Source organism: Coloeus monedula (assembly GCF_965178545.1).
Source record: "Coloeus monedula genome assembly, chromosome: 6".
NCBI lineage: Eukaryota > Metazoa > Chordata > Aves > Passeriformes > Corvidae > Coloeus > Coloeus monedula.
The window spans coordinates 48,734,168-48,758,330 of record NC_138786.1 but is presented as its reverse complement, the minus strand read 5'-3'; the positions used below and the strand labels follow the sequence as shown (position 1 = coordinate 48,758,330).

The 24,163-nt window shown below is 41.1% G+C and overlaps 1 protein-coding gene across 1 annotated transcript in view; it reads left to right on the top strand.

The window, feature by feature from the left end:
* FBLN5 (fibulin 5) overlaps positions 1-24,163 on the top strand; it is a 44,716-nt gene that overhangs the window by 4,008 nt on the left and 16,545 nt on the right. The window contains exons 3-4 of the mRNA XM_082284330.1: positions 985-1,036; positions 2,184-2,426. Of these exons, the coding sequence (XP_082140456.1) occupies positions 985-1,036; positions 2,184-2,426 (295 nt within the window). The remainder of the gene's footprint in view (positions 1-984; positions 1,037-2,183; positions 2,427-24,163) is intronic.

Below are 24,163 nucleotides of genomic sequence, written 5' to 3'. Positions count from 1 at the left end.
TGACTCTAACCCTTTGTCCCCCATCTCCAACTTACTACTTTTCCAAACATCAACTAAGTACTTTATTCTTCCACTCATTTCTTCCATAAAGTCCAAGAATAAGTGTCTTTATCATTAAGAAACAACAAAAAAGGAAGAATCTTGAACACGCTCCATCCCTCTACCCTCTGGCTGTTTCAGTGGTCCCTGTTTCCTGGATATTTCTTGTTTACACTCCTTAGTACAACCTATTTACTGGAAGATCCTGTGCTTGTGTCAATTGCTGAATAGCTGGAGGCCCATTCAAAATCGAGGAAGAGCAGGGAATAATTTTAACAGGCTTTGAAACCATCATCACCAGGACTTTCACCAGTTTAGAAATGCTGAGGTCACTGAGGAGGTGCTGAAGACTCAAGGCTGCAGCCCTAATAATGACCAGCACCACAGAATAGGAAGGGACAAGGGTTCCAGTAACAGTGAATGCCTAGAATGTCTTGTCTACAGATTTATCCTCTAAAAATTACAAGGTTTGGTGGAAAGGAAGAGCCTTATTTTTATTTGTTACGTTTCAACTGTGGCTACAGATCAGTCAATGGCTAACGTGTCGTGTGCTGAATGGGCTGTCTGGGGAGCTTTAGAGCCTGTGAGAGACGTAGCAAGTACCTTTGAGATGACCCCCCTGCTCTGGCAAAAACAAGAGCCCAAACTAGAAGACTGCGATTCTGTGCTAACAACTCATAACACATTGCGCATTGGTGACCCTTGGGCAGAGGAACAGCCTGACACTGCCACCACCTAAGGGTGCCACTCCTGGGCTAAGGGGCTGGAACACATGCTGAGGCCTCAGGTTCATGCCTTGCTGCCTGTCCTCTGGGGAAGGGACTTTATTTTGATGTACTGCATCATGCTGAACAATTGTACTAATTATAATAATCCAGATGAGCATTTGATTCTGCAAACCTCTCATTTCACAGTCACTGAGTGTCCTTTTTTCTCTCATTTTAGCAGCAATGCACTAATGGGTTTGACCTGGACCGTGCCTCTGGGCAATGCTTAGGTAGGACTTTCATTAAATCAATACATTTAAATTTGGGTTCAGAAATTCTGAATTTATTGAGTTAACATTGTGCTGCTCTTACTATGTTTTAGTTGAAAAGTTCTTACTGTGTGACAAATATGTGTGTTTGTATACATGTACATACAACAAATATGTGTATATATAAATATGTGTGTGTGTGTCTTTACATATCACTGATCTTTGACATTGTTGAGATACTAACAGGCTGTCAGGGCTACTCAAACAACAGTGATGCATTCTGATAAAGAGCTCAGTCTAGTTGCCAAAGGACGAGGATACTCTCCTTCTCTTTCTCCTTCAAAGTCAGGATTTATTGTCTTTGTTGCCTGTCTCCACCTGCAGGCTCAGAGAAGTCTTCCATTCTCAGCACTGAAACCAAGTAAACTGAGTTGAGGTAGTGTAAGGAAATCTGCTCTTTGCCCAATAGCATCTTTTTATCAATGGCGTTCAGTCTCCTGGGCAGCATCTTCTACATGCAATAAAGTCATTCAAACAGAAAGGGAAAAACCTGCAGCAGATTGTTTGCCCTGCCATAGCCTACTGCTTCTGTGGCCCAAGAACCAGGGGAATGCTCAGTTTGGCTAAACCAGTTGTATCTTTCTAAATTTAATTCATCAACATTCTCAGCCAAAGCAAGAAAGAGGCCTGAACTTTGTCCCCAGATCTGAACATCCCTAACTTTTTCTGTGGGAGGGAAGTCGAGACTTCTAAAGCAGCATCCAAATTTCACAGCTGGGCAGACAAACCACCAGTTTCTGAAATCCTGATCTGCATGTTGTGGTTTGGACAGACCCTCTAGCAGGAAGAGGCAGTAGCATGCTGCAGCCATGTGTAAATCAGTGTTCAAACCAAACTTCTATGGAATAGCAAAGCAGTCCTTGTCCTCTCCCTCTATCCTCTAATAGTGAAATAAAACAAGTAGATCACAGGATATGTTGAATATATGGGATGCTTCCTGTTTTAGTACAATCTAACTTCAAAGTGAGGCTCCACAAAGAAGGATTAGCCTTTTTGATGGAGAATATAAATTTTTTTTGCACCGTTTTGCAAAAAACACATTAACTATTTTTTTGACAGGTCCCATTAAGGAGCAATCGCTCTTTTAACTTTTGCAATTTCGTTCCAGATATTGATGAATGTCGGACTATTCCTGAGGCCTGCAGAGGAGACATGGTGTGTGTCAACCAGAATGGTGGCTATTTATGTGTCCCCCGAACAAACCCAGTGTATCGATCACCGTATCTGAGTCCTTATTCCAATGTTTATCCACCGCCCCCAGCACCAGGCCCTGTTCCTAACTACCCTACAGTTACAAGACCTCTGATTTGTCGATTTGGTTTCCAGTTGGATGAAAACAATCAGTGTGCTGGTAAGTAGTAGAAATCTTCCTTCTGTATTTTCATTTATATTAAAGCTTGTCTGCCATTGCAGAAACAATTGTCTTGCAGTTGTCCTTCAGTTATTGCAGCAGTCAAGCCCAGCATTTTGAAGTACAATTTTTTTTTTAGGACATGAGCTGTATATTTCATATCAGCATTATTCAATGCAAACTAAGATATGATTCAATCCTATTATTTAATCAGGAAAGCCACTTTCATGAAAGAAGTAATGTTTTTATGAAATAAACAACCACCTGATGGCAGGTGATTTGTCAGTACATCAAAAGCATGCCTTTTATGCTTATGATTCTGCTCATGAGAGAGAAAGTGGCCTTTCATTTGAAGTGTTAGGTGGGGCCTGGGGAAACTTGGCTGTATGTGAGCTGGTCTTTGACAAGGAAAAAAACCCCAAACCAGAGGGTTTTTTTTCTCTTTCAACAGAGATTTTTGCCGCTTTAGACTAAGAAACAGCACTTACTTCAAAACTGCTGCAGAAAAACACAAGAGCTAAAACTAACTTGTCTTTTGGGCTTATTCTGCCCTATTGTCTGAAATTTCTGGCAGGACTTGGTCGCAGATGATGTACTTTGTTTGTTTCCCTACTGAAGAGACCACAAGAGCTTCCCCCACAGGACCACAGGAGCTCTGAAAGTCTAGAGTTAAATTCAGCTACACTGGGACACATTTTGAATCACTGTCCTTTCCAAAGTGGGAAAAATGTATTTTCTAACCAGCACTCATAGTAATACTGACTGGAAAAATTAAAAATAAAATTTAAAAAAAAAAAAAGAAAAGAAGAAATTATAAAAATGGGGGGGGGGGGGGGGGTTGAGGAGTTTTTAAATCCTGGGATAACTGGAGAGTTTTCTGTAAAAATAAGCATTTTTACTATCTGGTCCTTTGAAAATTGCCTCTAGTCTTTTTCATCTTAGCAAATTGATCAACTTTATCTACTGCTTTGTAGATTTCCAGGAGTGTTTTCATTTTGCTCACTTTGCTCTAGATGATTCAGGAAATGCGGTCATTAGTAGAGAAGAAGTGCTGAAATGAAAGTGGAAATGAAACCTCTGAATTATATGGTCTGGTCTGCTCCATGCAAACCAGAATAATCAAAACAGGTAGATTTAGCAAACTTTTACAGTGAACTTTCCAGCCTCCAAAGGGCACATATGTTCCTATCCATGCTGGCGGAAATGGGAGGACTAATACTTTTTTCAGTCAGGGCTGTTCACTTCTGTCATTTTACTTTTCAAATATGTGGAATTTAATTGTAAAGAAAGTTTGGTGATGAGAAACATTAATAAGAATGCATGGGAAAGGACAGGCTGCCATTTGAGTACCACAGCAAGCTGGGAGCAGTTTTTGAAAGTCCGCATCAGATTTGAATTTGGGCAGATGATGTGCTAAAGGAAGAAAAACAAAACAAGACCTGTCAGGGGTCTCTGCTGGGGTTAGATTTCATTCTTTACTTAGTGAAATTCTCTGAAGACATTCACTGTCTTGATGCAGTATTTATTGTTGTATCTGTGTGCCTTTTGTATCTGTGTGCCCAGGATGGGAAGTGTGGTCACCAAAGGGAGTGATTCGGTCCATGTCTCACTGTGGTGATGGTAGAAAGGCCTGATCCCATTTCCAGGATTCCTGGAGCAGTTATCAGGATTATGTGCAGTTCCATGCTTGAAGTCCTTGGAGGCAAAACACCAGGGAACCTTGACAGGGTCCTCAGGAACAACCAAAATTTTACCTAGGTCATTCAAGAAAGTCTGAACCAAGGAATCATGGCATCTATAAGCCAAATATAAGCATCACTTATGTTAATGGTTTTTCAGTTGCTCTGTGCTTACCTTCTTGTCCATCTTCAGCATGCTCTTAGGATACAAAGCACTTCAAGGGCTAATTTTGTGGTGGAATGGTTGAAAAGAGTGAACTAGAAGTTATTTTGCCCAGTAGCTGAGCCACTATGTAACTTACAGGTTTGCTGTGTTGGTGTTCAGACACTACCCTCCAGCACCTTCTTTCCAAATGAAATTAGTCACAGGTATTTCCATTAGAGATGATGAGATTTTCTGCTACTGACTGCAGGGGAACCAGAGTTATTCTCATGAAACTGTGTCTGAGCAATCTGCAGATTTTAACAGAGTACACATTTTTGTCTGGTCAGATATCAGGTTATAGATCATAGCACATTTTACTGCTAGGACAATAGAAATCTTTACTTTTGCCTTGAATTTCAGTCAAAACAGCTTATTAAATACAGGAACCTTTTCTGGGAGATTGGGAGATTTGCAGCCTCCACTTTGAAGCACTGAGGTTGTTCAAGAGACTTCCAAAGTGAAACAGGACAAGAATTTGATCTGAAATCTGTGTGAGTTTGTACTAGTTTGAAAACAAACCAGTGGGAGGCACCAAATCAGAATAACAATTTAATGGAAATTAAAGAAAAGGAAAAAAAAGTAAAAGAAAACACTGGTTCAAACTGACAGAGTCAAGATACAACCTGAGTCCCTGTTAGGCAGGGTGGTGGTAGCAGTCTGGTAGTATGGTGGCTGCAGTCCTCTGAAGCGGTGATCCTGTAGTAAAAGGGTCTGCTCTTCCTCAGAAAGTCCAGTGGTGGCTGTGTAGCTCCTATCCTCTGGAAATCCAGTGGAAAGGGTTGTCTCTGGTGTTCAGAGTTCCAGATTATATCCACGATGGGATGCTTGGTTCCTCCCTCTGGGTGGAGCATCTCACAATGGGGTAATGAGTCATGAGGCCAAGTGTTGATTAGGCTCATTAACAGAAGATAGTCTGAGGGAGTTATCTCTGAGTCATGCAGCAGGACAATGATGGGCCATTAACAGAAAGATAGTCCAGGGGGAGGAGGCAAGGAAACACTGCCCCACCTGATTTCAACAGCTCATGAGGATGGTAATAGAATACACTGCAACCCAGGACAGAGTTCTAACAAGATCCTTCTTTTGCTTTTTTCTACCTCTCCACAAAATGTAGGGAGGCTGCAAGAAGGTCGTTCTGTCCCCATCTGGCACCTGGCCTGCTTGCTGAGGCCCCACATTCCTTGGCTCTCAAGGGAATGTGCACCCCTGGTTGTTCACATAACATTTCCTCTCATGGGGCTGCTATGTTTCAACGCAGCAAAAAAATATAATCCATTCTTCTCCCTTACAAGCTTTTTGGCCTCATCCTTTCTGGCCTGGTCATAGGCAGTGGTTAGGCGTCCACAGTCCTTCCCTATCCTGGTCACCACTCAGTCTTGCCAAGACTCTTTCATCTCCAGATTTTGTCCTTTGTGAAAGGACTTTCCTGGCTCAGGTGCCTGTCAAAGACACCTGTCAGTGACGACTTTGCCCACTCCAGTGTCCTCTGTGGGCTGCAGAAGTACCCATAGCCATTTGTGGTAGCAGACAGAGAAAGGGTTTAATGATAATTACTTCTCAAGTCTTCTGTGGGTTTAATTCCTAATACATGGTATTTCTTACCCCTGGAGTTGTTGAGTGCTTTGTATTTTGTATGTGTAAGTGTTCTGTGTTTTCAACAGCACGAAGTTTTTGTAAATCATTCCAAAGCAGGTTGGGAATGATTTATAACCACAATTAATGCTGGAATAAAAGACCACATACAGAAAAAAAGCAAAGAACATCTAGTGCAAGAGCACTGTTTGAACTGTTAGTCTTCTAACATTACTTCTCTATAAATACAGAAGGGGTTAGTCATAATAATGACTTTTTGCCCAAGGAACTTGGTCTAGTAACTGTTGGCTCCAGTTTACTGGAGTGAGGGCCTGTGTTCTTGCATTATACATTCATAAGCTGAGAGCTCTTTCCAGTTTCCTTTCACTCCACCTTGCTGTTTCCTGATTTACAATGATCTTCAAAACATGCCTCAAACACAGATCCTTCTGGGCATTGTGGAAAGAACAGTAGTGGGTTGGCTCTTATTATTGCTTTCCCTCCAATTAATGCAAACTCACAATGTGGGGAGATGATGGGGTTGGAGAGGGTTGAATAGAGATCAGAGAAAGCAGACCTCAAAGACAGAGAGGTAGATGTTAGGAAAAGTACAAGCATAAGGCAAGATGAGTATGACCTAGAGACAAAGAGAAGGGAGGAGGACAGAGGAGGTGATTATAAAAAATACCCAGCATAATTGTTATTTTTAAAGCAAAAATTAAAAAGAAAAAGGGAATGGAAGGATGCTGTCTCCAAGTATAAGAGAGAGTTGTTTTTCATGCCCCATTTGTGCAGTAGTCATTGCTTCAGCTTTCCTCATTTCTCAAAGATTGTCAGGACCTCCTACATTCCCCACCTATGGGTCCCCAGTCCTATATTTGTGGAGTGAAACTCCTTCCAAAGATTACCTTTGCACAGATGGGTTTTAGATCGTTTATAATACAAGCATACCTAAAACCCACATCCAAGCCTGCAACTGTACTGCCCTGCCTTGTGCACAACCTCATTAAGAGCAGCCTATGTCTAGATGAGTTTTCAAGCAAAATGAAGGAACCAGATGTGCCTGTGTGGGGAAAGGAGAGGGAAATTAAGAGACAGAGAAATGAAAGGAAGTGCCCAGGTCTTGCATCAGGCTCATGGCTGTGCTGGGATAGAGCCCAGAGTTCCTTATCCAATGGCTTAGCCACCAAGCCAGGCTGCCTCCTCCTAATGACTTTCCTAGTGACCTCTCTGGGCATATAGAAACAGGAGGAAGAAAAGTAGGGAAATGCAGCAAGGATATTATGCCTTAGAGTTTGTATAAAGGAAAAACAAATGAAGTCCACTCCTGCCATTGCCTTTTTTAACCCTATTTTGTTCAGCTCTCTGTCTTTCCCTTTTCCTCTTGTCTGTCAGACAATCTCTTTTGCTGTTCCAGAGGGCCAGTTCCTGAAGGCTATGCATGATCCCTGTTAGGGAATGACTGCCATCATGTCCAAATTAACCAGAAAAAGAATGAAAGATTGCATGAGAACAGGTTCTACAAGAGGCTGAGCTCAGACTTCTGAAAGTATATGTAATTGTTGACAGCTCCTGATTAAATTAAGGGCCATGATATGTAACCTTTACTCGTAGTATGGTTTTCCTGATGGGCTTTGTATGAGGAAACATGAATTGAGACCTCATCCTGCCATAGCAACAGAAAAGTTGCCTCTGAAGCATCTCAAGAGGTTATCGTTGGTGGCTAAGGCTTGGTTTGGAGGAGTTTGTGTTCAGTTCCTGGCTTTGCCATAGATAAGTGTGCCATTCCTGGAGTCACCATCACTGGAAGTGTTCAAGAAACACCTGGACATAGTCTAGGGGACAATGTAGTCAAAGGTTGGACTTGATGGTCTCAGAGATCTTTTCCAGCCCAAGTGATTCTATGATTCTGTGCTGGGTATTTTGGGGCTAAAATGAAATAATAATTCATTCTCAGGATTATACCAAGGAAAATTTCACAAGGGGATGACAGGTGTTGAGGTGACTTCCAGACAAGTATCATGTAAAGATACACAGACAGGATAGAAAGGTTCAGTTTAATAATCCTACAACAGTGAAGCTCAAGGTGACACATGTGGAACTCAGTTATTTCCCCAGTTGTCCTGATTCCAGCCAGGATGGGGTTCATTTTTTGCAGTAGCCAGGAGGGGGCATGGCCAGGACCTGGAGGTTATTCTGTAGCCCCTCATGTCATTGCCAGGGGCAGGCAGAGGGATTCGGTCTTCCAGGGAGAAGGAGTTCCTTCCACCTGAGAAAATTCATCCAGGATGGTTTATTGCTGAAGGCTGCAGTGAGCATTTTTGCATGTGAATCACTCTCTCTTTTGTACACTTTCATCATTAATATTGTTGCTGTTACTGTTCATTTTCTTATCTCATTGCTGTTTCCAGTAAATTTTTCTTATCTCAACCTGTGATGCCTTTCGTGCCTCCATTAGGAGTGGGGGAGGAGGAGCAGCTTGTGGGTTTTTTTGTGGGAGAACTAAATTGGAGAGTACCATTCCTAAGCCACAACAGCAGTGCACTAACCTGGCTGGAATTCAGGGACCACTTTTGTCTATATTTCTGCATAGATCAGAGGAGAGGGGAAGTCCAAGGCCTTTACCCATATCTCCAATGTGCTTCAGGAATATCTGTGCTACAAAAGCTTTCAGCAGCTATTCAATCCTGCAGTTTTTCAATTATCTTCTACTTATGCTGTACCTGTTTCATGTTTTAGCACAATTCAAGATGGTTTATCTTTGATTATTTAACGTAATGAGACTAGACAAGCCAGCTAAAATAAACATATGGAAAATACAAACTATATACATTAAGGTACAAGACCATATGTCAGGAGAGTAATGAAAGAAGGATCATTAACATCCTGGAGTACAGACATACTTAACATAGTCCTGTTCCATTGGATAAACCCCCATTGTACAGCTCCAGACAAACAATTAAAATCTTCTAGATCTAGCCTCTGTGCTTCTGATCGGATGGCCTGTTCTATTCACAATCCCATATAAGCAATCTTCATAAAGGTAATCACAAGTTGACTATAAAATAATCATGGGTTAAAAGGTACATCTGAAAACACTTAGAGCTCCTTCCTGCCTCAGGAAACCATTGCACCAGCACAGAGGATGGGCTGGGGCTGAGGAAAGGCAAGACTCATCCAGCTGCTAGAGTAGGGTTCATCAGTAGAGTCATTCCTACAGAAATTTGACCATCAGTAAAGGTATCCCATCCCGCTTACCATGGGAAATGAGGGTGGAAATGCTGTTTTTCGCTAAAGTTAATCTATTTGTGGTAGAGAAGTCAGCTTGATAGAAAAAGCTGCTGTATGTATCAATCTGTAGCAAGGTAAACTGAGCTTTCTGTGGCTTGGCTTGTTCCTGCTTTCATTCCTCTGTAAGTGCAGTGTGGGAGGAGTACAGTCTGGTGGTTAAAGCACCGGCGAGTGCTTCATTTATTTGTGAAACTTCTACTACTAACAAAGTAATTGATAGAATCGAACCAAGAAATATAACATGCAAGCCAAGAATGCTGACATGTTATTAAGAAAATGGGCACTCTGTGCACTGGAATGAAAAATAGCAGGCTTCTGAGTATGGCAAAGTGTAACAGTAGGTGCCCATCATTCTGCGTGTCAGTGCCTTTCAAGCACCACTCACTGACTGTATTTATGTGTCACGGTGTGAGAAGTGAAAACAGAATAAATACAACTACAGTATAGCCACAACTGAACTTGAATGAACTACAGTCATAGTGGGTAGGTAGCTGGGCAACAGCTGGAGACAAAAACACTTAGACCCATGATTACAGTCCGTATTGACTTTGGTGAAGATCTTAAAGCAGAAGTTCTTGCAGTGAATTTATTAGGTTTAAGTTAAGCTGTCTTAAACCTAACCATAAGTATCTTATGGTCAGGGAGTCAGGTAACATTTTTCTCCTGCTAAAATACTGATACCACAATAAGGATTTCCTAGATTTTGTGACATTCCTTGACATTTTGAGGTCAGAATAGACAGATGGTCAGATCATCATCTTATGATTAAAAACTGTGACCACCGGGAGTGTTTGAATTTGCTTTCTACTTTACCTTGAGCTAAACTGATTCTGTGGAAGTGTGCATCTGCTGTGATGGGAGTGATTAAGAGTTTTCTAGTTTCTTTTTTACTGAGCTGTGAGCCAGGAGGGAAGCACAGTGGCATACTGAGGGGCACAGCTGAATGAGAACGGGTCATGTTACAAAACATAATGGGTTTGTGCACAGAGAAGGGGCATAAGCACAGAAGGGACAGTGTCCATGTCTTGTTAGATGTGTAGGCTACAGTACAGACACAGGAAGGTTAAAATCTCTCTAAACTTGGACCTCTCTATTTCATGATGTGTTTCAATTTTCCCTCTTTTTTGGAAATGTATGATACTTTGGTATACAAGGTGGCAAGAACCAAAGAATCCCATCTCCCTTGAGATTTGTAGACTACAGAGGGAAAGGGTATGCAAGGAAAAGAGGTTTAACTGATACTCTGGTTTAATGGCCTCAGTTATGTTTGGTCTCTGAACTGGGGGTTATTGGTCACTGGGCTCTGAGCCAGACAATACACAGACTTCAGCTGTCACCAAGAGTTAGTTGGCAGGAGGTTATATCTGACTCAATTCAGAGGAGCAGTAATCGTGCCCAGCCTGCCATATCCTCTGGCATGTGCTGGCCAGGGCAGGGCTTGCACCCCTGCCATTAATCTCTGAATGATTCCTTGGACTCCCTGCTAACAGTGGTTTGATACGTGGGGCTTTGTTGCTGCCTTGCCTTTATTATGTCTTACTTCCAGGGATTTCAGCAGTGCCAAATCAGTTAAAGCCACTATGTACTGATTAGCTCTGTCTGCTCTGGAGTAGATTTCATGAGCTTTTCCTTATGGAATAGCTGTCATGCAAGACAGTCCCACCAACAATTCCTAGACAATTCCAAGGCTTAAAAGAAAATGAACTCACTTAATAGTGCTGGAAAATTGACAGGTGTCATGAGTACCCTTCCCCAATCTGTCAGGCTTGTTTTTCTCTCATTTTCATGTGAGTGACACTTTCTCTACCTTCCTGTGCCATAACGTGTAGAGTTTAGTACGTGATAGTCTCTCCTCACCTGGAAGGCTGATTTTTCAGTGCCCTTCATAGCACTAGCACTCTGCTCAGGCCTATGTTAATTTTTGCATGTATTTGCATCACCCACAATGCCTAGAGATGGCAGTGTTCTCAATGACTTAAAACTCACTGTTTTTCTTGGCCTCTCCCTTATATTTTTTGGGTCAGTCTTGTTTCTTTTCATTGGGTTCCAGCCTTAAATTGGCCATGGTTATATGTCACAATATAGATGTTAAGCCAAAATATATAGAAAATATGAATTCTCTTCTTTGCCAGTATAAATCAGCCAAATGAACCATATGTTTTGCCAGACTCTATAGGCAGTGATAACATGCTGGCAATGCTCCTTTGCCTTGTCCCTAAAACACCAGACCCATGACAGACCTGCCACACAGAAATAGAAGAGCCACCTGATGTTGTGTGGAGTTTAACATGCTCTGACCCCTTCATCTGCCAGTTCCCTGCCTTCCCATTTTACTACTTCAGTGACGTTAGAGAATTTTTCAGAGAAAATAAAGCTACTAGAAGATAAATGTGAGTTACAACCAGCCCTTTCAGGGCAGTTGTTTCAGCATTCTGCTTCTTAGCTGGGACGTGCTGCCCATTGGGGATGACAAGATGTGCTGAAATCCATCTTCAGTTTTAACACCAGCGAAACCTTCTCTTCTTTGAACTGTAACTCATGGTTGCAGGTGCTCTTGAGCATCTGCAAGTTTGAACATACAAACTCATAAGTCTGTCTGGAAAATTTTCTTGTTTTTTCTGTGGATTAGCTCTACATCAGTAACAGGCCACTACAGTGAGAATAAATCTGTTTGTATTCATGAAGCATTCAGATACTGAAAATAAACGAAGTGCTTCAGCTAAATAGGGAGAGCCTAGGAGGAGAGGGAGAGGAATGCACCATAAATTTGCAGGGTCTGAAAGAATCCACAATCTACTGCTTGGTTTGAGACTGTGTTGTTTGGTTTGGGTTTCCTTTTGTTTTTTCCACAAAATAATTTTAATGTCTGCTTCGTTATAATATTTTGAGCTTGTTTTTATTTTCTAATTTTCTTTTCCTTTTTTTTTTTTTTTTTTGTGGTACGACAAACATATCTGCAGGTAACACTGAAGGGGAAGATGGTATAAACAGTAATACAAAAGTCTAGGAAAGCTACAATTGTGGTCAGGAAATTAAGGGACTGGAACCCAGCAGTAGGTGAAAAGATAACCTAATACATGGTCATCTGGTGGAAGATGATCAATAGAAGGCAGTGATGTCAAAAGCAATGTAGCTTTAGGCAGTTTCTGGCAGTGTTACTAAGACGTCTCATTCCAGAACAGAGAGCAAATAGTACTTCAGCGTGTTCTGTTGAGAATGGTTCCAACCTACTGACATTAGGTGTAAGTACTTTACTACCAGATAAATGTAGATAAGTTTATGGAAATCTCAGTATAGAGCAGCAGCAAGTTGGGGGCATTATTGAGGCTGACTTTGATTAAAAGAGTGAAGTGTATTTTAAAACTTAGGGTAAGATGACAGTAATTGGAACTGTAAATAACAGAGAAGCAGAAGTTTGTATGGTGGGTGGTACAAAAGAATGATTATTGCTGAATAGGGTATAATTTGCTGAAAGGAAGGAAAATTACTTTTAGACTGAACATAGTAAAGCCCTTTATGGCACTGCAGTGTATCAGGTTATACAAGAACACACTAGGTATGTTGTAGTGGAGGAATAGTACAAAATGTAACAGTAGAATCATTTAAAAGCTGCCTGGAACAATTTTTAGCAAGAAAGAGTCTCACACAAGTTGGGGGTGGGATAGATGTTGTCAGGTTAAGTTGCTGTACTTTTGAGTCCTTTGATATATTTCCAGCTTCCAGTGTGCACAGAGGCACAAAAGAAAACAGCATGCTTTATCTAACACTGCAGAGAAAAGTTCATAGCATGGGTAAGAGCCTCCACCCTTTAAATAACATTTATTGTCACTGTGGCTGAGCAACACAAAGCTGAGATAGCTTAAACGGGTAGCCTGACATCCCCTTTCCGAAGGAGGAATCTTGGAGCAGTGCAGAGTCCCTTTGCCAGACTGCCACTCCTTAATCCTGGGGCAGGAACCAGGCCAGGGAGAGGAGATGTGATCTGAAAGCTATAGCATGCTGCTAATTCCTGCTATTGCAAACCCTGTGGGGAATCCCAAACCCGGCACAGGCTGGACCAGCCTTGGACCATGCTCATGTTCTCCAGAGGTAGACTGCAGCAATATATACAACGCTCATTGCCAGCAAATCACTAAGCACTGCATCTGGAGCTTTATTTCAGAAGCAGATTGAAATTATTTTAATTAAAAGCACACTGACTTTGTGATGGAGTAGCCCAGAACTGTGCATTTACAATTATCAGTTGATTTCATGCACTCATCCCAAAAGACTGTAGCATGCCAGCTTTAGAAAGGAGGTGCTCTCCCCCACTAAATCAGTGCTGTTTGAAGATACAGTTCTGTAAAACCTGTATTATGTTTTTCAGGTGGTACATTGCATTTTGGGACAAAATTTGTTCCCATTAACATTTTCAAGAGGTTTAACTAGTCCTAGATGAAAGTGGTATAAGAGAACTTTACAGGGTTATACATAAGACTTCAAACATTGCCCATGAATTTAATTGAAAGAAGTAAAAAGTTTATCTCCATGTTCCTCAGGCAGTAAGCCCAAATACAGATTTAAGTCCAGAGAACTATGGCACAGGTGTGTCCTACACAGACTAGAGAATACCTCTAAAGGTAATGAGCAGCTGACAATTTGCAGTATATCCATTAATGGCCCAGCTGGTCACATGCATTCTGGAGCTGGTAAGTGACATATATCATCTAAAGATACAAAATACCATCACATGCTGCTCTACAAAAACCTCAAGCTGACATGTAGAGGCTTGGGACATGAAACTATTTCAGAAATACGTGATCCCTCCGTGGTTCATTCCCTTTGACCAGGGAGGGACATGAAATGCTGAACTAAGCACTGTCTGCAGTATCTGATTGGAGATGATTAGAAAGACTGTGAATTGTAGAATGCTAATCATGCTAAGAATTTTCTAGGCCTGCTCCTGTCCTGGAGACTGTGCCTTCTAAAATGGTCCCTTGTGCGACTCAGTATGACCCGAGACCTTGTGGCAATAAGGGGCTAATAAAAGAAAGTACTATGATAAAGAAAAAAAAGTAAATTAGCTTTCCACTACAGCAGGCCCACATGATGGAAAATTCACTGGGATGTGCCTTCTAGAGAGCAAAAGCAGGAGTTTGCTCCAGGAATAATCACAGAGATTAGATGTTCCTGCTGGTTGGGAACATTGTCTCTTCTGTTTATTTATTTACTTTTCTTTTTTTAATTACCTAAAGAGAACGTGGGGTTTTTTTCAGGCCAGGCTACTTGGAAATGAACCATTTGGCTTGGGAATGCTCAGTGTGACCATGTGTCTTTCTGAGCTTTCATGGATAATGTGAGAGCTGGTGGAACTGCCTGTGACACTGGTCCTATGGCCAGCCGGGTTTTCAGCTTGTAGCGCTCGTCAGGAATTTCTGAGTTCTGGTATAAGAAAGGTAGGCTTACCCTGACGATCTGGGGACAAAAGTGTGAGTGTAAGTGTGAGTAGCACAGTCTGGTTCTGGGTTTGTACAGCATCCAATGAAATAGTTCACCCACCTCAACAGTTGCTACTAAAGTAAGCAGAGATTCACATTTCAAGTACTTTCTCTTAAATACCTCCAAGGGAGAATTCAAAGTGCAGTCAATTTCTGTTGCCTTCACAGGCACCCAATTCTCCCAATCCTTCTGGTTTCCTGGCATAAAAAAGACCTGGGCACACTGAAGGATATGCAGCAAAGGACTGCTGTGGTGGTTAGAGGGTGGCAGCACATGTCATACAAGGAGAGGTTGAGAGAAGTGGATTTACCCTGCCTTAAGAACATGAGGTTTATGAGGAAACTGTACTGCTTGCTGCCTTCCACTGTCTAATGTGAGTGTGTAGAGCAGATGAAGAAGCCAGATCCATCTCAAAATGCATGTGGACAGGAACAGGTAAAAGCTGCAACACGGGAAATTCTTATTAGTTATAAGGAGAAATGTTATCACAGTGAAGGTGGTCAAACACTGGAACAGAGGTTCAAAAACTTGGTAGCTAAAGGTTGTACCCTTGGAGAAATTCAAACCTCAACTGGAAAAGGCCCTGAGCAGCCAGACTGAATTGTCCCTGCTTTGAGTGGAGGCTGGGACCAGATGACTTACAGAAGTCAACTTTAACGTGCCTTGTGCAATGGTTCTGAAACTGCAGTGCCTGAAGTGCAGTAGCCTGTGTCTGATACTGCTCTAGCCTTTGATATATTGAAGGCCCCCATGAAATGAGATATTCTCTTTTTCACATAGACTATGAGTTTTAGCACTGATTTTAAAGTGCTGTAAGATCTTTGAATGGAGTGGGGTGCTTTTATATTTGCTTTGGAGGCTCTGTTACCAGTTACATGTGACTCAAAACTCACATCACAACCCCAGGGTCTGCAGGCAGTGAGAATTAGAAGGCCTTTATAAGAAGGGAACCTTCAGATCTCTGCCCATGGCTGCAACCCTTGCCAACTGCTCCAGGAGCTGTCATGATTGACTACAGAGATTGTTATGCTTGGCACTAAGGGCATTGGGGACCTTATCAGGCGAGAAAATTGTTTCTCATATTTCATCTAAGTTTCAAATCCGTCCATGTGTCAGCATGCTTTATAACAATCTCAAAAGTGCCACAAAGCCAAGGTAATTCTTGTATAAATGTTAGGACCTTTTGGGCTCTTTTATAAGCAAAGAATGGGTAGTGGAAGAAAGCCAGTGGAGAAGAAAAATCTCTGCAAATACTGGCTTCCAGGCTCAGACAGCTGTGTCCTCATTACTGTTAATAGCAAAGAGCTATGAATGTTGGGCAACTTTCCCCTCTGAGTGTATACATAGCAAGCCATCTATTTATTTATTTCAGTGGTGGTGATCATAGGAAAATGCCTATAACCCCTGCTCAAATAACTGGCTTTAACTCAGATCTGGCATTCACTGCTTTATAATGCTTGAACCACATTTTCTTGCAATGTTCCAAAAATTGCCGCCAGCCAAGTGGGTTGCAAACTGTCCTGGATAAATGAAAACTGCGTGGTTATAGGAGGTTTACTTTGTTCCAATTAGTGTGTGATGTGGATGTCTACTGGCAGTTTTTCCTGCTCTCCTTACTCTCAGTTCATGGCTCCCTGAAAAAAGAGGTGTTTCAACTCCAAGGGCTTTTCCCTCTTTCTCTCCCTAACCCCATTCAGTTACCTGTAGGGCCTAAATGAACACAGGAGATTTCCAGATTTGTGACATTCTGATATAGCAAGATCTCAAAGGAGATACGCTGAGCCTATAGAGGCAGAAAGTTATGTTTTGTTTAGCCCCAAGAACTTCCAGTTTTGAGCAGGACCATGACAGGTTCTAGATGGTTGCAAAACTCCCAGGCAGGACAAGATGTGAGGCTGAAACTGCATTAAAGAAAATTTCTAATAAAAGTTACGTAACATTTGCAGGAGTCCTGGCCCCCACCTGTAAATCAATAAATCAATTGAGATGAGGGCAGATCTTCTTCCTCTGTATTGATCCTGGCATAAAACAGAAGTATTGATCTGGATGTCTTGACTGAATTTTCTCTCCATGAAACAGAAGATTCATTTCACTGAAAAACTGATTAAAAATCCTACATTTGATAATCGTTTCTACTTCACTATATGAGCTTCCAGACACACATTCTGCAAGCCTGGCTCTTTTCCCTGGTTTTAATGCTAGGTTGAGGGATTTACGTGTTAGCCTCCTAGAGAAAGTCAAAGTGCCCAGTGTATGTGTGTTTGACTCACGCAGTTTCAAGTGACATGAGGCAATCTACAGCCATGCCACCTCCAGCTGGTGCCTCCTTGTATGCTCAAGCCAAGCTTCTTTGGATACTTTAGATTCTTTGAATCCGGTCCTTTACTGAATGAGATGCTGGTGATTATTGCTGAAGCTTTTGTGAGAGATCAGTTAGTGACAAATCTCATATTGCTATTCCAGTTTCCCATGATAGAGATCTCTTGTTGTCTTTTTTTCATGTATATTGAAGATTTCAAGTTATCCTGTGAGAGTGACTACAGCATTCATACTGAATTATCTCTATGGGTATGTACATATTGCTCACCTAGAATCTCGCTTGTATTTTCAGTTGTTTGCACAACATGCTTGATGCTGCATATCCAAAGTGGCTGCATTTTAATGGAAGAAGCAGCCCTTCCAATAAAAGTTTCTGTTATAACCTGCAGGTGGATATTTGTATCCCTTTGTTTTCACTGTGGCTTTAATTTCTGGATCCATTTGGATCAATTTCTTCTGCCGTATTAAAAGTCGGACTGTTCTCTTCTTTACTAGTTATTGTGGTTTATTCACAGTCCCAGACCTCTCTAGCCTGCCAAAACACTTGGAAAAGGAGCTCTTAATGACTCAGTTAAAATGTACGGTCAAGAAGTTCACTTATTAGAGGAAATGTAAACTGACCACCAATTGGCTAAACCAGCTGGCTGGACTATTTGTGCTTGAGATTTCTCAAAGCTCCCCAGGGAACAAAAGTGGGAATAGCAGCTCTCTGCTTTTAGTTCTCTCATGTTCTGTACCCTAACAGAAAAGTCTTTGAAAAAATTTGTTGGAGGAGAAGCCAATAGCATTTCCCTGACGTTCAAAAGCTTTATAATAATGCTTTAAATGCCTATATTTTTGATATATTCTTTCTTTCAGGGTCTTTTTTAACTAACCCATAGATTTGTAGAAAAATACAATTCAGCCATAGAAAATTCTGTTCATCAGTGTTAATGCTTCTACTCCTCTTCTGTAAAATTTTATAAGCCTTCTCTACAGATTCTTGCATGAGACTATTTCATATCATGCAGCAAAGGGATGATTGTAAGGATCTTTTTTCTTATTTCTGAGTGTGCATTTCCTGGCTCTGACTGCATATGTTTTGTTTCCATTACAATAGAAAGTGCTACTTAGATAACCTCCCATCAGCTGGGAGTATTCTCAATAAAAGCTCACTGGCTCCTCTTACCACCCTACCAGCAGATCACAGTGTAGCATGTGGTCATATAAAATAGATAATTTTGAGAAACCACAATAACACTTCATTTATTCAGCTGAAAAATATGCTTCCTGATGATGAAGATAAAACCATGTTGAGCAAAAATTTCTTTGTATCTCCTAATTCAGTAGGTTCAGTGTCATCAGTGGAATAGTAACACATCTACCTCACTTCAGCAGGGTACTTGGGTCACTCCCGTTCTGCTATACTGCAGCTACTTGAAATAGAATAAGTGCAGCAGGGAAATAGCTGAGATTCCCAAATCACATGCACTGATCATGCATTTCATAAGATGTGCAGAACCTGCAGCAGGAAATCATTAATCCAGAGAATACAGTTATGCTCCAGCCCATGGAGTTTCTATGTTTAAGCAAAGCTCTTAGCTGAAATTAGTAGGGTGTCTTATTTTTGATCTCAGAGTTAGCATACTGACTAATGTACATTTGTGCAAAAGCTCTCATGGGACACCAGGAACAGTCCACACAAGTGGCTGGGATCTTGTACCAACAGGGAACCCTGTGAATGTGTGGGAGTGAGGATCTGTGGTCTGCAGGTGATGCCAAGTGTGTGAACCACACACAGGTCTGTTCTGAGCAGAGAGGGGAGAGGCTGCTGGCCCTTTAGTCGTCTTGCTGTGCACTTCTCTACATGGCTGTCCTGTAAATCTCAGCCACAAAAGCAGCACTAGAGCTGTGCTCAAAGAGCAAAGTCCTTCACAGTTTAGCTGTTGTTTATCATCTTTGAGTAATGTGAAAACTGTGCTTGCTAAGGAAAGGCTCAGATAGCTGGCAGGAGACATAGAACCTGTGACACATGTTGAGCAATTTTCATACCAGGCAGAGGGAGCAGAATTACAGATTCATGCCTCACACTTATTTAGTGTCCATTTACAGACTGACCCTCTGTGTGAAAAAAACCACTTTAATCCTTGGTTAGCCATCAATCAGTAACCTAATGCATATGGGATGCAGATAGAGAATTAATTCAGCAATCAATGGCCAGTCCTCAGACAGTGAAATATGCAATTAAACAGGTGTTTAGGGAGTTGATCTTGGACGGTGTCCAAGCTCAGCGGGGTCAGTTGTCCTTGGAAAAAACACTGACCCCACACAGCAGCAGTTTGAATTTGGCTTCAGTCTGCACTTTAGGAATGTGGCATTGTTATTTCTTCCCTTTTCTTATCAAATGTAATTATATTGAGAAAAAAAAGTTTTGAGAAAACATGTGATTTCACTGAGTAAAAATCTACTACTGAGGAAATTACTTTTCAGTGTCCAAATAAGGAGTGGGAGAGAAGTTTGGGGAAAGTGCTCTGTTCCAAGTAATCTTGGAACTGATACCCATGTTACTGAGCTCGGATGTTTAGTCCTGGCCTGCAATTATGCCTATAAAAAACAGACATCCAATCTTTGTATTATTTTAAAATGGAGCCCTGAGGGTTATAAATGACTGAACGAGCTTTAGTGTTTGAGCAGACAGAGATTCTGGATCAAGCTGTCAGCTTTGAGCCTCTCTTCCAGAATGTTGCATCTTAAGAGCAGGATTAGCTCCTGGGGTTGTGACAGTAAAACAGTGGGACTAAAACACAGACAGAATAAAATAAAGATGTAGGGCCCCAAAATCACACACATTTCCTTGTAAAAGAGGGAAGATTTTCCATGGCAAACATTTTCCAATCTGCACGACCTGTGCTCTCACAACTGTCAAATTAATCTTCAGTATTACTGTGTTGAACCCCATGGTGCTACTGGCTCTCAAATAATCACGATGGCAAAAACATACCTACTTTTGTCAATGGCTGATCAAAAGAAGGAAACACAGCCATTGCTACTACTGTGACCCACAGAAATTTGTAGCATGATTATCAGAATTCATTACTTAAGAAAGGAAATCATGCATGCTAAATATGTTCCAAAGAGAACAAAATGTAACAGTCCATCTGTGAAACAGCACACATTGCCAAAAGCATATTGTCTTGGAAATCTGCTGTCCACATTGGCTTCCCCCTTCATCACAGAGTCCAAGCAAAGTTTCACTTCTAATTGTCAAAGTCTCCAAGAGCATGGTTCTAGCTCAGAGATGATAAGCCCACATCCTTCCATGACAGCTCTCTACTAATGCTGTTATTCTGTTGTCAGCCAGCTGGGAAATCTGCCATGGAGGGAGTGGAATGGTCACAGTGCCCTGAGCACAGACCATGCCTGTGGAGGGATAAGCACAGTCACACATCCCACCACTTTCAACACCAGTGGCTGGACTGAACAAGGACAATAGTCCCCCTGTTCCTGTTGTGGCAGGTGCAAATCATTTTGGGATGGAACATCTTTGGTAAACTTTCCACTCTATGCATTTACTCTGTCATTTGGTATGTAACCACATGCTCATAAGGACCAAGACTTTTTTTTTTCCTTTAAAAGTAGCTTTTTGTCAAGAAAATCTTTTCCTGCCTGAAGGGCTCAGAAAAGTCTCTGAACTGATGAGGTGATGTTAAGGACTTGGTTTCCACCTGTATTCTTTAATGCACAAAGTCCTGTTTATGCACAATCCTTTTTTTTCTGAGGAGAAGAAAGGCAGTGTCTTTGCTTACAGTTTTTGAACCACACCTTCCAGAAGGCAGGTGATTCCAGATCCTAAACACCTCTGCTCCTTCTCCTGTTGCCTGCTGGCTTCTTCCCCTGGCTATCCACCTCACAAAGTTACTTAGAAAAACCTACTACTTCCTGCATGACCACATCCTCTAACCTGCAGTTTAGTCCTCTTGAGGCTCTTTGATTCAACAAATTGTCTGTGGTAATAACTTGGATTCTTCCTCTTTTACTTGATTCATCCTCCATAAAGTAGCAATCACTCTGTGTGTACTGAAAGGAAGGTGGTTGGCATGCTCAACATATTTAGGCTGATGACTTAACATCTTCTAGCAGGGAAATGTTATTAATATTTTCTGTGTTTTCCACATATTTCAGAAGTTACTACAAACATTAGGGGTACAATTTCTCTCACTAAAAATCAGTTTTCAGATGCTTAATCAGTAGCACTACTAAAGTGTGTGCCTTATTTTTATTTTGAATTTGTCTTCTAGACACTGAATTTCATTTCTTTAGTTTTAGTGACCATATCTAGGTAAGAATACAGATTCCATGAATAGGTTTACAAATCACAGCAAATATACCTTGAACCTTATCTGAAACAGATTACTAAATGGAGTATTATCTTGCTCAAAGATAAATTTTCATGGCTTGGAATAACTCTTTGGAATCTCTTGGTATCTCTTTGCAATATCAGTTTTTGAAGGTTGACACTAGAAATGTATTTCAGTAATTACCGCATTGATGCAATATACAGTGGTAAGAACAATTTCCTGTGTCTACTCAGTGTTCTCATGTTTATGCTTGTCTTTTCAGCAACATGATGACAGGAAAAGTTCATGTTCAAGTGATTATCTGTAACAACCCCAGAGTTATTTTTTTGACTTACATTTTTTACTCTTGATATATGACCTTGCATTTGTCTGTCTTGAAAAGCACTTTCAAATGTGCCCACCATACCTAGCAAAATATTTTCATATAAGACTTCATTTGACATTTTAGTTCTTAACTCCACCAGCTTGTGATCCTCTGGATTTTATCACAAATGTGGAAAACAGTGGGCCAAAACCAGATCCTCAGAATTCCACATTTATCATTCTCTCTTGATATTTTTGAACTCCTAGTTTTAGCCTCTTTGGTTTGAGAAGTACTGAATATGTCTGGTCTTAATTCAATGGATTAGAATGTTGGTTTTCTTTTTATGCTGTGATTTCTCACAGTATTATTGATACAAATAAGAGTGGTCTCAGTCCTGCATTCTTGGTGGACGTGAGTCAGTACAAAAAAAGATCTCCTGATAAGAATTAGCCTCCCCAGTGAGATGTGGTGTTCTGCTGCAGTTTCACATCTAGCTTTCCTTTCTGACTATATTAATATGCTGACCCACTTTTGTGTATGCATGGCTTTTAAATTATTTTTTTTCTTTAATTTATGAGCAGTGAATTAAAAATTTCATTCATTGTTCTATGATGTGGCTAAATTCTAAGGAATCCACTAATGTCCATTAATACTAGCTTTTACAGATAATAAAACACAAAGCCAGTAATTTGCATGCTAAACACAATTAGTTCATTTATTTATTTTGACATTGTAAATGATATCTATCCAGTCACCAGGCATCCTGCCATCAATTAAAAATACAATCTGTACCAATAAAAACAAAGCATCAGCACATCACATCCTACAAAAGGCAGTCAGCCAGAAATACAAAAAAACCCAACTTTCTCCACCCTTGCAATCCCCAAATGAAATTCCATTGCCCCAGCCACCTCACCTCTTGTTTAAATGTTGAGTAAAGACAACATCACACCCCAGAGTTGCTAAACCAACCCACCACAGCCATAATTTTTTTAAGGCAAACACAGTGATCTAAGAGATGTGGTTAATTTTGAAGTATTCAGGCTTAGGCTCTTGCAGCACGTTTCCTTACAAACAGATATGGAGATGCCATCTACCTATTCTCCCATGCTGTCAGTAACCCAGAGATCTTTAAAACTCATGGCTTGGAGCCATGAGGCTCTGTTCATTGTAGGTGGTATTTCTTAGGAGGCAGAGAGCAGTGGTCTGGATGGGCCATGTTGTTGCTCTCGGTATTCATCTGGGAAGTAACACAGTGAATCGTTCCCACTTCAAGTCAGATTTTAATTTGTCTGGACTCCTGCCCTAACTTCTGCCTTTGGAACTAGCTGTGGGAGCAGTAATGTAGACACAGCAACTGGAAAGATGGATAAGAGAAGCGAATACAACAACTGGAAGGACCGGTGAGAGAATGTACATGACCACTAATTTAATAGCATACAGCGGGATAATCAAGAGCTGAAACAACTAGAGCCAGCTCTGGCCAAGCACTCCTTGGCAAGAGAAGTTTTGAACAGTGATCCATCCTACCCTGCCTTGGTTCTCTAGTGTGCTTATAACGTGCTGAACAACTGATCCCTCAAAGGAGTCACACAGAGTCAGTAGTAATTTGAGAAAATGTGAATTTGTTCAAAATTTTTAGGTATGACAACCTTTAACATCTTCATTTTTTTCATATGTAATTTCACAGCAACACTCGCGGTCCTGTCTGTAAGGGTAAGAAGAGGTGTGAAAGCCAGATGACTCTTAATTTGCTACTGACTACATCAATAGTTCTCTTTCTGCTTCAGTAACTACTGGAATCTCTGAGGTTCCATGCACCGTTAGGGTAGAGCAGCAACATTCTGAGTACCATAGAATTTAGCTGAAAGAGCCTCTGATGCTTCCAAGGCCCTCTAGTAGAACACAACGCTTTCAGAAGATGGTTAATCTTTTATTTTAGATCTCACTAGCCAATGTTGAGTCTGCACAAAATTTCTGAAAAAGTGGGGCAGGTTGTACATGAAAGACTACAAGACAGAAAGGTCTGTGACCTGCTCTTGGTTTTGTTTTGTTAAGTGGTCACAGGCTTGTCCTTTAATTCCTTAATCTTGAATTTCCTTATTAAAATCCAGGTGCACTGGTATTTATCACCAAGTGGGATATTGCAGGGTTTTGTAGTCCAGTTTGATTTGTATTAGGATTGGAAGGCATTAAATAAAAATGGACTCACTGTGAACAGGTTTTGTACCTAAACCCTGTTCTGAAGAGTTTTAGATGTTAGACAGTGAGGGAGGCTGGACTATGGCAGAGATCTGTGCTGGCTCCTTGACCTGCACAGTAACCACCACATACTTTAGTCTGTCTTCACTGAGGACAGATCTAATTTGTATTTCCTTCCTAGTCCACCTCACAGCAATTCTTCTTTGTTGCCACATTCTGAGTCATCGAGCCAAAATCACATGAGGCATCCAGTAACAGTAGCTGTTATTAAAGACTAGACTTGTTTGGATGTAGGCAATATTTTCTAGGGATCTTGGTGATGAAAGGTACTAAAAGTAGGTTCAAGTATA